Source organism: Haemaphysalis longicornis, unplaced genomic scaffold (assembly GCF_048455015.1).
Source record: "Haemaphysalis longicornis isolate Haplotype H1 unplaced genomic scaffold, Haemaphysalis longicornis Haplotype H1 scaffold_4, whole genome shotgun sequence".
NCBI classification, from domain to species: domain Eukaryota; kingdom Metazoa; phylum Arthropoda; class Arachnida; order Ixodida; family Ixodidae; genus Haemaphysalis; species Haemaphysalis longicornis.
In genome coordinates this window covers 86,278,426-86,295,614 of record NW_027526361.1, presented here as the reverse complement: position 1 = coordinate 86,295,614, position 17,189 = coordinate 86,278,426, and the positions used below count along the sequence as shown (strand labels likewise).

The 17,189-nt window shown below is 48.3% G+C and overlaps 1 protein-coding gene and 1 pseudogene across 2 annotated transcripts in view; one reads left to right on the top strand and one right to left on the bottom strand.

Annotated features, from left to right (window-relative positions):
* Nucleotides 1–17,189, top strand: part of LOC144179816 (uncharacterized) — a 105,708-nt pseudogene that overhangs the window by 68,099 nt on the left and 20,420 nt on the right. The gene's annotated exons all lie outside the window — the stretch shown is intronic.
* Nucleotides 12,560–16,400, bottom strand: LOC144178965 (uncharacterized). The gene is made up of 2 exons (XM_077707116.1): nt 16,140–16,400; nt 12,560–15,036 (listed from the first exon to the last, which is right to left on the bottom strand). The coding sequence occupies exons 1-2, from the start codon at nt 16,167–16,169 to the stop codon at nt 14,782–14,784; spliced, it is 285 nt and encodes a 94-aa protein (XP_077563242.1). The 5' UTR covers nt 16,170–16,400; the 3' UTR covers nt 12,560–14,781.

Below are 17,189 nucleotides of genomic sequence, written 5' to 3'. Positions count from 1 at the left end.
CTGAACCAGATCATTACTCTTGATTTCTTGTCATGGAGTCCCTCAATCCAACCCTCCATCTTGCATATCAGTCAGTCTTCTTGATCGCCAAGTATCTTGAAGCCATAATAGGAAAATTGTATAAGTGCAAAAAACAAAGGTTCTGGTGAACTCCTAATCGAAATAAAGACAAGCAGGAGTCTGCAAAGCTTCTAGCTCAGACTAGACTGGCTGATCTCGACATCAGTCACACCCCATCGGAGCCTCAACAGCTCGCAGGGTGTGATATCCGAGACAGATCTGAACGAAACGGATGCGGATCTCCTTGCCGGTTTGAAGGAACAGGGCGTCACTGCCGTGAGACGCATCGCTATCCGCAGAGACGACAAGGAGATTCCCACCAAGCACATTATCTCGACTTTTGACCGCGCAGTTCTCCCACAACACGTAAATGCAGGTTTTATCCGTTGCTCCATCTGTCCGTACATCCCGAACCCGCGGCGCTGTTTTAAGTGCCAGCGGTTCCGGCATGGTACAAACTCTTGCCGTGGCCGAACGACGTGTGCGAAATGCGCGGCGAATGATCATCCGAGTGAAGTGACAATTGTCCATCCGATACCCTGTCTTGTGTGAACTGCGGTGGGCCGCATGCATGCATCGTACTCCCGCAAGTGTGAAAAGTTCCAACAGGAAAAAAAGATAATCAACATCAAGGTAACTGAGAACATCACCTTCCTGGAGGCGCGAGAGAGGTTCGCCTCTCCCCCTGGGGAGGTACGCTGACGCAGCTCGCCGGGGGGGGGGGGGGGGCGGAGCGGCGTGTGGTGTCTACAGGGACCCAGTTCAACGAGTCTAACCTAACCTGGTCCCGCCCGCCCCCCCCCCCCCCCCCCCCCCCCCGCTGGGTTGCCTTACGCAGCCCAACCAGGCACCACGCCGCTTGCTGAGGCAGCAGCGGTTGTGGTGCAAACCACTTCTGTTGGGACCGGTACCGCTCCCGCCTCTGCCTCCCCGTCCTCCAGTGCGTTGGAGGGTGCCGAGGGGATGGACACCACGGGCCCCGAATCGGCTCCCACCGCCACTGCACCGCCTGTGCCACCTCTGGTGCCCCGGACGCCCTTGGCGGTGGCGGCTCAAACGAAGGGCTCCGGAAGGGGGGCCAAGTCCGGGGGGGCCCGGTCCGTCGGGCACCCCTCGGACATCCGACGACGAGATGGATGTCGGGCCGTTCCTGCCTGCAACGCAGCGCAAGGAGCGGCCACCGACTTCCAAGCCTACAGAAAGGCCCAAAAAGCCCAATCCAAGAGTCACAGCCCCGAAAGACGACACATGAACACACACACACACACACACTCCATCCATTCTTAAACGCAAATAATGGGAACAGAAAACATAATTCAATGGAACTGCAGAGGCCTCCTTAAAAATCTTGATGATGTGTATGAGCTGCTGCATGCCAATCAGCCAAGTCTCGTGTGTCTCCAAGAGACACATTTCAATTCTAAACAGACAGATTTCTTAAGTAGGTACATGCTATTCAGAAAGGACAGGGTTGGCTGCACACACTCTTCTGGGGGTGTGGCCATAATCGCCCGGAAATCCTTAGCATGCCACCCTGTCACTTTGAACACTGTCCTTGAGGCTGTAGCAATTTGCACAATAATATTCAATATATTGATAACGGTGTGTTCCATATACATTCCTCCTGATCATGCACTTTCGAGCTCCGACTTCGAGGCGCTGGTCGACCAGCTGCCCGAACCATACATCCTAACAGGCGACCTTAATGCGCACAACTCTCTTTGGGGCTCCTCCAGAACGGATGCCCGAGGTCGCCTGATAGAGAAATTCCTTACATCTTCAGGAGCATGCCTTTTCAACAAAAAACAGCCTACATACCATAACTTAGGACATAATACGTACTCACATCTCGACTTGGCTATTGGTTGCAATTCTCTTTCCATGTCTTGAGTGGAGCGTGGGCACGGACCCATATGGTAGTGACCACTTCCCCACATCCCTAACATACATAGGTAAAGGCCCAAGCAGTCCATCTTCCCATAATTGGTTTAATGAATCAAAAGCAAACTGGAGCACATTCACAGAAACATCTAAACTACACCACACATCCATAAAACACCTACACGTGGAGGAAGCCGCCCACCTCATCACGGCGCACATCCTCGACGCCTGCCAAAAGTCCATTCCCCAGGCCTCCAGTGCGTCCCGCAACCCAAGGAGGCCCTGGTGGAATGAGGACTGTAGGCGGGCGCGAGATGTCCAGAACAAGGCGTGGGGTGTCCTTCACCGGTACCCCACGTCGGGTAACCTCATTTTTTTTTAAACGGGCAAAGGCTTTTGGGAAGCGGGTGCGTCGCGAGGCGAAAAGGGAGAGTTGGCGCGCCTTCCTCACTTCCATCAAATCATACACAGACACACGCAAGGTATGGACATGTATACACAAACTCAAAGGACAACAGACACACAGCCTGCCCCTGGTCAGTATACAACAGGGGACACACTCGAAGACCAGGCTAACACGCTTGCACAACATTCCGAACACGTGTCCAGTTCAGCACACTATCATAAAACACAAAACATCTGCGGAAAAGAAGTCCCTGCGTGATAACAACAAGTTGCACACGTCCTACAATTCTCCTTTTTCAATTCATGAGCTGAAGGCCGCTCTGACCACATGTAAGCCTTCAGCTCTAGGTGCAGACAAAATCACATACACCATGATACAACACCTACACCCAGAAACTTTTGAAACACTCCTACATCTATACAATAAAATATGCATCTTTCGGGAAAAATTCCAAAATCTTGGAGGGAGGCCATAGTAGTGGCGTTTCTGAAGGAAGGGAAGGACCCTTCCTCTACCGCCAGTTATCGTCCCATCGCCTTGACAAGCTGCCTGTGTAAGCTTCTTGAGAATATGATAAACGCGAGACTGGTGTACTTTCTTGAGTACAACGGTCTTCTCGAGGGCTGCCAGGCAGGCTTCAGGGCGGGGCGATCTACAAATGACCAACTTGTCGCCCTTGAATCATACATCAATGACGCTTTCATCCACAAACAGTTTTGCGCAATGGTGTTTTTTGACCTTGAGAAGGCCTATGACACCGCTTGGCGTTACGGGATCCTCTAAGCGATCTGGCAACCAAGACCTCCAACTCGAGGCCGTCCAGCGACAAGCATATCGGGCCAGCAGGCACCGCACCCTGATTGGTCAATTCTAAGCACACTGATTGGTTGGTTTACAAGCGGATGTGACGTCATTTTTAAGGATGGCTTTTTTTTTTATGGGAGAAAGACGTGCTGCCTTGAAGGTGCGCTGCTCTGACCTCCGACGTTTGCGGCGCATTTACTTTTCTGCGGCATGGCGGGCTCGTCGAGTGCTGCTCCCACCGATGAGGATCGTCGGCGCTGCTCTGACTGCGACAAGGTGTTTTCGCAACGAAAAGTCATGCTTAAACACGAGAGAAACGTGCACCACAAAGAGGGGACAAGCTCAAAAAGCCACATGAAGTGTGACAAATGCGGTCACAGCGTTACAACTTTTGACAACCTCGTCCTTCACCACAGAGCGATGCACGGTTTTGACGCTGAGATTGTGCAACTGGTCTTCGGCAGCGCTGAAGGTAAGAAAACTTGGAATAGTTTGCTTTTATTTCGCCTACGTTAATCCGCTTCATCTAGTATTGTGCTCAGTGATTTAAGGACTTTTATCGTACGTGACCTTGAATAGCTGTGAGCAGCGTTTAGAAGTAAGAAAATGTAAATATGAGCGAAGAGATATTCATATTTCATTGAATGGACATTAGTGTTAGATAGAAACGATGACTTCATTGTTTTGTTTGCGACTGTGTTACAAATTTTGGTTAGGCCTCAACGTAGGCCTATCAAGTGTCAAGTCCACGCTCAGCGACGTTGCAATTAATGCCGGGCGGTATCTTTCCTGCTGTTAGCTAAACTGAATCAAATGAAATGTAAGCCGACGTATATTCGTCACCGTGTAAAATCAACCTCCGCTTGTTTCATGTTGTGACCGTTCCAAATTTCTAGGCCTAACGTATTAGCATGGTAACGTTCGCAAGTGGCAGTTGCGCGCATTCACCATATTACAACAACATTACGACGCGGAGCCGTGGTTCTGGCGAGATGGTACATCACTGCAAGGGTTTAAAAGCGCCGCAAAGACGGCGGAACGAAACGGAAGGAAGACTCACAGCGCACGGTGTGTCTTTGTGTTTCGGTCCACCGTCGTGGCGGCGCTAAAAAAAAAATCTTGGAATCAAGGCAACGTGACACAACCGTGTTTACGTTACCGTTTACCGTGTTTGCGGGAGTCGACTGCGCATGAGCGAGAGTTAACGTGAACAGTAACTTACCGGCACAGGCTTTACCGTCGCCAGCGAGCTTCTAGCAGACAAAGTGTACCGTCGCGTATTGAATACAACAAATGCAGTGCGCTCGGCGCTTTATGCTTGGTACCTATGCTTGGTACAGCCTGTGAAAGTAATCTTACTTGATGCTGTTTATTACGTGTTTCTTGTTAAATAATGCTCAGGAAAGCGACAAACGACCATTTTTCTCAGATGAGCGAGCAAAATGGCTATCCATACTCGTGCTAAGCCTTGCCCGCCTCAAACAGTTCCGATAAGTTTCCGAGCTCGCAAAGTGCTTTTAGGCCTCCAAAAGTTGTGCTGGGCAACGTAGTGTAGGTTATTGAGTAATTACTACATATTTTACTCATTTCTTGCCTAAATATTTAGCGCTGGGGCAAATTCTATTTTACTTTGATTCTAACTTTACTAAGTAGATGGCGCCACCAACACGTTTTCTTTTTAAAGCTGTACAGGTGATGGCTACAGTATTTTCAAAACAATTACAGCTTGTGTGAATGCTTCACCTGAAATGTGAAATATTCAAGTTACCTTAAACGAATGCAAATAGCTATTAGCAACAAAATTATGCGCAATTTGCTTTGAGACAAATTCAACAGGCGTCGCTACCTGCTACGGCGGCCGGGATACGCAAACGGATAGCTAAAACGTGTTTCTGATTGCACGGTTTAACGCACCGACGCAGCGCAGGCGATGAGGCGCGCCGTAGTGGAGGGCTCCGGATTAATTTTGACCACCTGGGGATCTTTAACGTGCGCCGAAATCTCGTACACACGGGCGTTTTTGCTTTTCGCCTCCATCAGAAAAGCGGCCGCCGCGGCCGGGAATCGAACCCGCAACCTTGTGCTCAGCAGCGCAACGCCTTAGCCACTGAGCCACCGCGGCGAGTCTAAAACGTGTTTCACCGTTTTCAGCGGTAAATGGAAGCTCCGGATTCTGGTAACGCAAACACGGTAACGATATGCTAAAACTGCCTAATAATGCGCATGACGCTTGCAGTTACACCCGCAGGGCATGCCTTGCTTTTGACAAGCCTGCGGGGATGCGCGTTGGTGTTCGTTCTTTTTTTTTCCCCCTCTTCGTAAGGTCAGGTGCATCACCCTTCGCAACTCAAAGCCAAAGCCCACCACATTCACGACCGTATTAAAGTGCAATTATTGCTGCAGTGTTTCAGATCTAGCTTTCATATGTTCCTGAATGTGAGCGGTGTTGAATAGGCTTTATCGGTGAAGATAGCAAGCAGTGCTAAATGTACCTTTTCACTGCTCACTAGAAAGTTAAGTGCCCTTGGCCGACATTTTTGTGTTTTGATACCATTTCGAAAAGCAGCCGTGCATGTGTGGACACTACAAGCATTATGTAACACTTCACCTCTTTGCATGGCTTGCAGGCATTGGTTTAGGACCTCTTCAAACTGCAGTGTTGTGCTCCTGTGCTCTTTTCGTGTTGTGATTTTCATGTATTTTGGTGCTTTTTTTTTAATCGATTGTTTGTGTTTTTCTGAAATTTACATTTTGGGCACTTGCCCCTGCTCATTAAAATCTAATTGGCTGTAAACCAGACATAGTTTTGCTAATGCTGGTTTTGTTCCCCACTTTTTTCTTGTTTTCGTTTGGGGAGGGGTGGGGAAAGGGAAAGGAAAAGGATATGAGTCAGCTTGCAGGCATTGGCTGTCATGAGGCAGTACGATGTGTCCTGTTAACCTCTGATAGAAACTGTCATCATGCTTTGGCTCTCTAATGCGTCTGTTCTTCCCATTTTTTTCGCTGTTGCAGACTTTGATAAATGGCGATTAGGTGAGGAAAAAAGCCAGCGCTGTCGCTTCGTTAAACAGCATGGTGCCTCAAGCGTTGCCGGTGGCAAGTTGCGGACCTACTATCGCTGCCACAGGTCAGGAACGGCTGCGCCCAGGCGAGGCAAAGGAGTACGTTTGATGAAAAGTCAAGGATCCTGTAAGTCTGGCAAGATCTGTCTAGCCTCTATAACTGCTACCACAAATGCTGACGGCACTCCTGGAGCTTCTGTTGAAGTGTCGTATCGAAAGCACCACTATGGGCACGACAGAGATGTTAATCACTTGATGATGACTGCTGCTGAAAGAGCGGAAATAGCAGAAGAGCTTGCAAAAGGTGTGTCTCTAAACACAATTTTGGATAGGATCAGTGCAACCATCTTTGTTGGAGATGATTTAACACCTTTACAGGCAACAGAGCGCATACAGCTGCACAACATTAGTCGTGAATTCAACCTTTTTGCTCCAGAACGGTGCCATCCTGACGACGCAACAAGCGTGCACATGTGGGTGGAAGCCATGAAGGCCCAAGATGAGCCAGTTGTCCGGCTGTATAAGCAGCAGGGAGAGCAGTGGAAAGATGACAGTTTCAGCAAGGAAGACTTTGCTCTAGCATTAATGACAGAGCTACAGGAAGAGATGCTAAACAAATATGGGTCTGGCATTGTGTGCGTCGATTCCACTCATGGAACTAACATTTATGACTTCCAGCTAACCACGCTTCTAGTTTTAGATGAGTATAAGAAAGGTGTGCCCGTAGCTTATTTGATAAGCAACAGAACAAATGCGAAAACGCTGAAGGCCTTTTTTGAAAGTCTGAAGCTAGCCACAGGAGCCATCACATCTGACGTCTTCATGTCCGATGATGCCATAGAATATTACGACGCATGGAAATCTGTCATGGGACAGCCAGAACACAGGCTTCTTTGCACTTGGCATGTGGACAAGAACTGGAGGGAGAAGATCCACAGCCTTATACCAGGTAATGAGCTTCAAGCAGTTGTTTACAAAGCCGTTCGTGTTCTCATGGCGTGCACTGATCAAGATGAGTTCCAGAGCCTCCTGCAGGGTTTCATAGCCTTGAAAGAAAATGAGCCTGCCTTGGAAGATTTCATGCAGTACTTTAGTAGGTACTACGCAGCTCCAGGCCGCCTGCAACTCTGGCCTTATTGCTATAGACTTCGGAATGGTGTGAACACCAACATGCATCTCGAGAGGATGCATAGAACTTTGAAGCACGATGTGATGAAAGGCGAAAAGAACCGTCGTGTAGACAGGCTAATTTCTGCTCTGATGACAATGACGTATAGGAATATCAGGAACAGGGCCATTGCCATTCTAAAGGGTCGGAGGACTCGGAAAACGAGCAAAATCCTGAACAGCCACGAAGCTGCAAAGAAGTTCACTAGCAGTGTACAACCAAATGAGGATGGAACATGGAGCGTGCCTTCCCAGGTGAACCCAGATATCTTCTACACTGTTTCGAAAGTAGCTGAAGAAGTCTGCTGTCCCCTCAAATGTGACGAATGCAACGTATGTGTGCACATGTATGCTTGCAGTTGTGATGAACACCTCATCCACTTCACTGTCTGCAAGCACATTCATGCTGTGCTCATAGCAAGTAAGGCTGCAAGAACAGATGATGAGAATGTGCAGGACCTGCCTGACAGTGTATCCAAAGAACATGAGGCAAAGCGGGTGCTTGACAGCATAGCAACAACAAAGGCATCTACCAGTGTAGAACGCGCCGTTGCATTTAAAATAAAGCTGGATGCCTACGCAGCATGCTATGCATCTTCAACATCTGCAGAAACCCAAGAGAAGATGATCAAGCTTTTGGACCATGGATTGGAAATGTGGGAAAAGGACCGTAATGTTTCCAAGGTTTCAGATCTGCCAAAAGAACCAGCGAACAAGAAGATTATGCAGCAGCCTAGGTTTTACTCCACAAAAAAGCGCAGGCTGGCAGCCCCATCTAGTAGCCTTTCGAAGCCAACTGAGCATCAGAAAGAAATACTGAAGAAGCAAATTATGGATGGCGAATTGGCAAGTGATGTGATAAGCACATCATCAGGGCATGAATACTGTTGATATTGGCGTTTGTGCAAAAGGGCAAGAGTGGCAACGTTTCGGTGGCAGCTTTTAATAGGTCATTTGCTGGTCATGTTCTCCTACCCAAGCAGCTGCCGCGTCTCTACGTCTAACTTAAGGCATGCAGCCGCGTGGCCATGGCTTGGATGGTACATGTGTTAGAGCACCAGAGGTGCCTCCGAGCGTGGCCATGTGGGCTGCTGGTAAGTATTTGTATATAGTGTTAAATAATGCTGAGGCTGACGCGTGGTACACTGCATGGGCTCGGATGGACACAGGTGCCTCCTTCTTGCCGAGGGCTGCTAGTGAGCATCTGTATATAGTGTAAATATGTATATACTGTAAATATGCATGCATTTTCTCTATGTATTCAGCCCGCAGAATGTATTTTGCATCTACCGTGTCAATTCACATGTGCCACCTCTTTACACCCCCTTCTCTTCCCCTCCCCCCCACACCTTCGGGTCTTCCCATGGTGAGGCTGCAGTGTTATGCTGCATCTGGCAGTGAGCCAGAACATTTTTCTCTCAGCAGAGCCTGCCTGCTAGAGAGCGCGTCTCCCAGGTGGCGGATAGGGAGGCTCCTACCAAGGAGGCGGGCTAGTATTAGCAGATTTCAACCAGCACAACATATACTTCATTTAAAAAACTCAGCCTGCACATTCCTGTTTGGTAAAAGATGGCAGTATCATTAATAATAAATGTGTTGTGATTATGGTATGCACTACAGTTGCATTCAAATTGCATGTCATCCCGCACTGGTAATCTTTGGACTGAAAACTGGACTGGGTGGTTCATCTAGGTTGGCCCAAGCACATGCTTGGGCCAACCTAGATGAACCACCCAGTCCAGTTTTCAAGCAACTCAAGCCCATGCCTCTGCTTGGTAGGAGTGGTGCTTGCACCCGCGGACCAACAGGTGACGCGACAATGAAAGCTAGTTCTATATCATGGTTACGTGTGTGCATGCCATCCGTCTACTTAGCCTGTCTCGGAGCTGAAAGTGTTGCTCTGGACTGCCTGTATGTTTTCTTGCACCCCTTATCCAGTGCCCGTTTCCCCGGGATGGTGCATACCCAACCCTGCCTGAGCCCGTTAAGCTCCAGAGGACTTCCACCCTGGGCCACGGCCCACAATGGCCCACCGCAGCCCCGTCCACTCTCGCTTCGGTAGCATGCTGCCATGGGTTCTTTTTGGATAGCCAGGGGGGGGGAAGGGAGAGATTCGGTGCTGCTACAATTGACCACGGCTAAACTAGCAGTGCTAGAAGAGGCCAACTGTGGGGACAGATACTCCTGTACAACAGAAAATGCATGCTTTTGCTTACAGTTTAATCTTAAAAAAAGCAACACCTGGGCCACGAAGCACAGCTTAGTGGAGGGCTACGGACTAATTTAGACAACCTGGGGCTATTTAATGTGCACCGTAATCTTGACATTGGCAGCATCGTATTTTGCCTATTCATTCCCTGCAATTACAGCCTGGCTGTCCTCAGTTACTGCATGCTGCAACCCTCCTTAGCTTGTCATGCTGCCAAAGCATGCTACAAAAGAACTCGTGGCCTGCTCAGACTGACATTTGGGTTTCGCTACCGTTGACGGATGTGAAGGCTCACTTACAGCCTCTGTACATTTTCTTTCGCTTGCTAGGAGACCACATTCACAGGTGCTACAAAAATTTCAGTGCCTTGGAATGTCGCCACTTTTGCCTGCAGTTGGATGTGCACTACCCCCGCCCCCTCCCCAAACATGTGCTAGGCTTTTTTTGCGAGCTGAGAACAAACTCATTTATTACCTGTCAGTCCAACTACCTAAAATGCAGTCCTGCAGAGTATGGTCACTCATGTATGTGTTTCGTTTTTCTGTATTCAGCAAGTTCCTGTTGTCATGAAGATGCTCCATCCCCATTGCCTGCTGCACCTGCTACTGGACAAGTCACTGGTGCTCCAAGAACTTTCATTTTGAGCTGTGAATGCAACACTGAGGGAGCTGAAGACATGTTGAGAAATGTGTTGCCTGGGCTGCAGTTGGTGTTTCCCTTATTGCTTGAGATGTGCTCTAATAGGAGTGTTGCCACACTACCTTGGCAATGGGGCCTACACTGTATTCATACTAATCCAAATAAACATGATTTACCTGGAAAGTTCGCTTCAGAGACATCTCTTTGCTACAGACAGCAATATAGGCCAGGGTGGGAAATGGGAACTATTGAGTGCATGGTGGAGGCTGCCACGAGCACACCTCATTTGAAAGACTAGCAACAGTACCGCTTGATTATGAACTTCTGCAACTTAACTTTCCACATGGTGGTTCGTTGTGCACCTGCAGCATTCCAATAAAAATTGCATTCATGATGGAAATGCGAGGGTTTTCAAGGTCTTTCACAGCTGTGTCGATTTTTGAGCACCACAATGGGAACCTTGATAGAGCCAACATTTCAACAAGAGGAATCCCCTTCAGATAACTCCACTTGTCAAAGCAATGATTCAACAATTGTTCCTAATGGTGTGTTGATAGATAATCACTTTGTGTGTTACAAAATTTTTTTATTCGCTAATGATCAACCAAACAATCAGGTCGTCCTAACGTGGTAGCCTTATGGTTAATTTTATTTATTCAGAAACTTTGACGCTTATCAAGGGTGTGTGCAATGCAGTGGTTTGTAAGTGTTTAGAGAACCATCATGAAACCCAGTAAAAGGCAACAAACCTCAAGACATCAGAGATCAAGGCGCTTGTTTTCAAGCAAAAGGAGCTTACATAGTAGCCCCCTAACTTTGCGGTATCCTAAATGGTAGAATGCAGCGCACATGAACAGGTAACAGAATAATGTCTCTTAGCAGAATGGCTTGGTGCAGGTTAGCTGCCATGGCCATTTTGAGTCACGATGACGAATATTTGTGCATAATCAGCCTCCTACTGTCCACTGCACCACAAAGGCCCCTCCCACAGACTTCAAATGCATGCTCTGTCATCTGAATCCATTCCTTTCTCTGCAGTGGCAAGAGTACAGTACAGGCAATATTCATGCAGCAAGCATGAATAAAATTGCCCAACGAAGTATTTGTGCCAAAGCAGCAGCAAAGCCTAGAATTATGACGGGGGTCAAAAACACGCAGCAACTACATTTAATTGCAGAATGCGTGAGCTTTCTGAGATGCACTGTAAAGCTTACAACATGCCAATGTAAACTGCCCTAAAGCTCTGATGCAGAACAGCAGCAATAGAGAGCTATTTTAAAGCTAATAATGAGGATGTCGTGCAATGAAGTGTGCCTGTCTCGTACGAAGATATGCACTGCTATTCTTGAATCCTGATTTTAGAGGACTCCTTGCAAAATTGCTAGCCATAATTACTTTGGTTCAGGTTAGCTGATGCTTAAGAGTATATATAGCAGAAATATAGCATGCAAGCAGAAATGATGTGTTAAGCAGACACAGCCATGCAGCATTGAGTAAATGGAAGCAAGTGTGGCATCTTCTGTGAAAATCAGTGGTTGCCGAAAGAAACAATGTGGCATGGCTATTAGCAGCAAATTTCCCTAGGGCAGAGCAGTCATGGGCACGTTACCGAAAAAAAGTAACAGTGTTACAGTTACAGTTACCTAACCTAAAAAAGTAACTAGTTACAGTTACTGCAAAAAAGTAACGTCGTTACTTTTCCGTTACTGTATAAAACTAAGTAATAGCTAAAAAGATTTGGCTTATTTAATAGAAACGTACGAAGGCATGCAGGTAGTAAAAATTACACGTAGTAAAGCTATACACGAGGGGACCTAAAATGATGCACTCATGCCCAAACAATCGTTGTTTACGGCTCACTTTCTTTATTACGGAAGTTTTGCTATCCATCATAAGGAACTTTATTTTTTGGTTGCTGCACTTTCACTGGAAGAAATTTATTTGCAAACATCATTGTAGCATGAATTAGTTGTTTTTCAAAGCAAAATGGAGAGACGAGCTAGTTGGTTCGCAATTTCCATGAGTGAAACTTAAGCGCAAAATTTTTCACAGGGACGAGAAAGGGAACGACACAGGCGCTTACTATCAACTGAAAGTTTTAATGAAAACGAAACACATATATACCACCCCCCAAGACTGAACAACCCAGCACGTGTGCCCTTCGCACATGCGTACGGCCGTACAAGAGAACCGCCCCAACCCCTTCCCTTTTCTCTTCTCCTTTCCCTCATCCTTTGCGCTTAAGTTTCACTCATGGAAATGTTTTTCAAAGTTGGAATCAGAGAGGACGAACTGGAGGACAACACAGCCGAAACAATCTTTCAATGTCAACTTAATTTATTTTCGCCTACAATGCCGTCTCTTGACCGCCCTGCGCAGTGAGAGAGAATGGAAAAAAGGGGGCGGAGGTGGCGGATCGACGGAAGGCCCTCGTAGGAAAGGGGAAACGGGCGTGGGAGTACATCGGCTCTCGAGGTGTTTTTGAAGGATACTAAAAAAAAAAGCGCTTGGTTGACTTTTTATTTCGTACTTGTGGTCAGAGACGGAGATCAATTTGAGCCATTGCCGAAGCGGCGTTTGTCCGGGGGCCCTCGGAGTCGTTCTCCCGCCCCAACCCGCGGCCGCCCCCATCCCCGGAATGAGACAAGATATTTCCAAAGGGAATAGAAACTGAAACGAACGCTTTACTGTTTTCGTCCTCCCCTTCCTCTCCTCTCCCCCCCCTCCCCCCCTCCGCCGTCCTCACAAAGGCGGATTTTGCGTCTCGACCGGAAAAAAACTGCTCTCACAATCCCAGCCTTCCACAGCACTCACGTCTCCGATCCCAGGAACCGCTCCCTTCGTTTGCTTTGAGGCATAGGCCGAACGAAGCTCACCCAAGTATTCCTTGCACCCAACATTCAAAAGCAGACGTAGCTACTGTTTTCGTTTCGGCCACAGCCCTCGAAACGAAGTCGGGAGGCTTCCCAAGAACATTTCTTCGTGCAGTGGCACTGTGGTCAGACGTCTGCCGGCCAAGATGCTGGCTGGTGGGAGGGCACTCGGGGGCCACCATCGTTGGGGTCGTCGTATGTGTGGAGGGGCATGAAATTTATTACTTCCTAGACGTCGTTCGAGCACTTGGTACAGCTCGATGGAGCCCCTAGACCAGGGGTCCCAAACGTGTGGTCCCAAATACGGCCAGGGGTCTCTAAAGCGAACAATGGTCGCAAGCAACTGCGACTTGTCAATCGGACACTCTACAATGCGCACAGGGCTGGACGAGCGTGAGGCCGCCGAGAGACTCCCCGCGGCGTTTTATGACCCTGCAAACGGGGCTGCACGTCGCTAATGAGAAAGCGACGCCCTGACCGGAGTTTTCCAGGCTTCCGCGAAAGTGAAAAGGTTTCAGTGCATTTTGTGGGTGTTTGTTTTCCTGTTCGCCTTTGTGTCAAACACTTTTACTGCCCTCCAGATGTGGCGAAAATGCATCCACGTGCGCTTAGACGCATGTCGCAGCGCTATTTATGGCCTGGGTGAGAGCGATGTCACGCTGCTGAGGAAAATACTGCAGCTTAGACTTAGAAACTTCGAGCCCTTAGTAGACCGCGTGGGACACGACGCACACGTGCACGCCTAAACATTTCTAGTACAGATGTTTTTCACCCATGAGAAGGGAGTGAGCTGGCATAGTTTTAGACGAAGGTTCTGCGGAAGAAAGGCCGAAAAAGGGAAATGGGCAAACTGTACACCGGTCGTTAATGGGTGTTGCCGTTGGATAATTTTTTATAGAAATAAAGTAACTGTAACGATATTTCTCGTTACAGTTACTGAACAAAAAAGTAACAGTGTTACAGTTACAAGTTCCTCTAACTTAAAAGTAACTAGTTACAGTTACAAGTTACTGAAAAAAGTAACTAGTTACCGGTAACGCGTTACTAGTAACTAGTTACTGCCCAAGACTGGGGCAGAGGACACGCTGAGGCTTGATTGATTGTAGGGTTTAACGCACCGACACAACGCAGGCAATGAGGCGCGCCGTAGTGGAGGGCTCTGGATTAATTTTGACCACCTGGGGATCTTTATCGTGCGCCAAAATCTTGCACACACGGGCGTTCTTGCTTTTCGCCTCCATCAGAAAAGTGGCCGCCGCGGCCGGGAATCGAACCCGCGACTTTCTGCTCAGCAGCGCCACGCCTTAGCCACTGAGCCACCGCGGCGGGTGGCACTGAGGCTTCATCAACTGGGTGGAACAAACCATTTCTGATTCGTGTTTGGGAGAAGGTGTACATGCAAGTCGAGAATTTTGAAATTAAGAGCATATAAAAAGAAAGTGCAACTCTCGGCCTAGGGCAAGCACAAATCATGGCTGCCTGTACTGCAATGAATGTGCAAGTAGTTTTCTCCACCACCTATTCACCAAGTAGGGTTTTATGCTGACCATACCACTAGAGAGAGCAGGTTACGGGGTGAGAAGGGTTGGCTGCAGCGAATCCCGCATGGCAGGCAAATATGTGGCCCTGAAAAGGGCCGTTTTAGCAAGCCGATGGTCTTCGGTGGTGCCTTGTTGCACCTCAGGATGGCGAGCAGTACTGCAGGCAGTCGTTCCTCTCGTGGCCCTTGGCTCCACAGCGGACACAGCGGGAGAAGGTGTACTTGGCACCAGGTGCAGCTCGGTCTGGCGAGAGAATGCCCCGCCCGTACCGCCTGGCCAGCGCCTTCACAAGGATCGCGGACATCTCGTCGATGCCACGATCCCTCGACACGTGGTATCCATCCGCAGCAAACAGGGACCGCTTCGGCTGTTTGGTCGCGTTCAGGAAACGGTGCTGCGCACAAATTCAACAACAAAGCAAGCAGACTGTCAGGGCAAATGCAAGCACACTTCACAGTACAGATATTTAATGTTTGGTAACAACAGGACTCGCGAAGAAATGCGAAGCAGGCATCGGTTCACTACTAAGTTCTTTTTAAACCATGTATGCAAACATTTAGTGTGCCTCTGCCATAAATATGTTCTTTTTATGCCCCTGCTACACTATGTTTTGAAATGACATACGGCTCAAATGAGATTCGAGCCAAATAAGCACCAAAAGAGACATTTGGGATTTCAAATGCCATTTCTAGCAGTCTCGAACGCAGCGTCTTCGATTGGCAATAAAAAATATAATACTTCCGTACGTAAAACAAACAAAATATTATTGTTTGTGGAACTTTGTTCACTGCTGATTTACTTAAAATATGAAACAGACATATTTAATTTTAATACTCTCAAAACCAGTGGGTCAGTCGCAAAAAAAAAAAAAAAACACGCAAGACAGCCGCCACATTAGAGTAAAAACTGGTGCCTCTTCTAATTTGACATCATTTTACTGCCTTAGACTGCTCCTAAATTTGATCGTTGTATTATTTATTGTACGAAAACGGAACGGGGCGACAACAGTGCCACTACAGCACGGCGAGCAATTGTGAAATCTTTCAAATACCATCGAAATTGTAGTGTAGCACGGCGGATGCTGAATGACATTCGGATCCTAATGTAGCCGGGGTATTAAACCATATAGCAAACATTTAGTGGCACTCTGCCATTACTAATTTTGTAAGGCAGACTTCTCGAAAGTTTCATACAAAGTGGGACTTTAGCTCCTATTTCCGACTCTATAAACGTACTTCAGTGCAAACGCGAGGGGGGGGTACGACAAGTTTGATAACATGCATTTCGAGAACACAGCGACGTCGCAGGCGAAGCACGTGGTCGGTCAACATGTTTTTACAACAGAATGGTACCTTCTATAGACATACTTCCAGGCAAAACTGGCTAAAGTTGTGTACAATTTCTAATTTTTTAAGACAGCGTTAGAAATATAGTTATACGTAGCCACTAGAGAACAAAACAATACACGTAGGCCTATACGAGCTCGTCCATTGTTACCTCAGCGTTCAGTATGTAGACGTCCCGCATACGCTTCAGGGTGGCCGTTAGCTTCCTGTTCAGCAAGCGACGAGTGGAACTCGCGCTTGCCGACTGGAAGCAACGAGGCAGCACCGTGAAGACGTACACGGCAGGGGCCACCTCGCGCTGCAGCTGGGTCACCAGGGCCTACAACACAAATAGGGCGACATTTAATGTCCATCCCGCCTTCACAGACAAACAAAATAGTCCGAGGGTTTCCTCTGTACACACCTTGATGCTGTCACATATCCGCTGCGGATCTGCGCCGGTCCGATCTAGGTCGTTCCCCCCAACATAGAGAACGGCGAAATCTGCCGGGCGGCAACGCAAGCGCGACACTGCTTCGGACAGCCGGGGAGTGTTGTGGCCACCGAAGCTAAATGTGCAGGTCTCCACAAACGGCAACAACCGCAGCCGCAACCTGCACATGAATTTGAGTTGGCTGTCACCAACTAGAACTCCGCGTAACGACATCACTCGAACCCGGCTGCCTGGCGTTGCACTAACGATGAACCACGGTACAGAGAACCGTCCTCTGAACCACGACCTACTCTATACTTACGACCACTTCACCCGCGGAAGCCACAGCGCGCGCCTTGGCGGCGTTCTATTTCGCGCCCCTGCCGAGAGATGGCGATCCATCTCAGCTGTTCTTCAGAGCGCCCCGGCAGCCTCGGAAAGCGCTCTCGGCGCTCTGTTGCTTCTTTCCGAGCGTGGTACGTACATGTGGTTTGTGTCGTTCTTGTCACAAGTTATTTTCTACGCCTGCGGCAGTTGAACGGTATGGAAAAACGTAAGACGGGCCCATAGGCGAAGAGTCAGAATGGTGTATTGCTGTGTTCCGTTCTGTAAATCCGAACGGGGCAAGGCAGTCGGAGTCAGCTTCCATGAATTTCCCACCACGTGTATACGGGACGAGTGGATCAAAGCTGTCAAACGCAAAGGTAAATATTATTCATGGAGTTTGTGTGATTCACTAGATAATACTTACGGTATCTGACGTTTCGGGTGCATTTGATTTCAGGCTCT

Coding starts and splice junctions, on each gene's coding strand:
- LOC144178965 (XM_077707116.1), bottom strand. CDS start 16,169: ATGCGGGACGTCTACATACTGAACGCTGAG. Junction 15,037..16,139: donor TCTACATACTGAACGCTGAG/GTAACAATGGAC, acceptor ATTTGTGCGCAG/CACCGTTTCCTGAACGCGAC.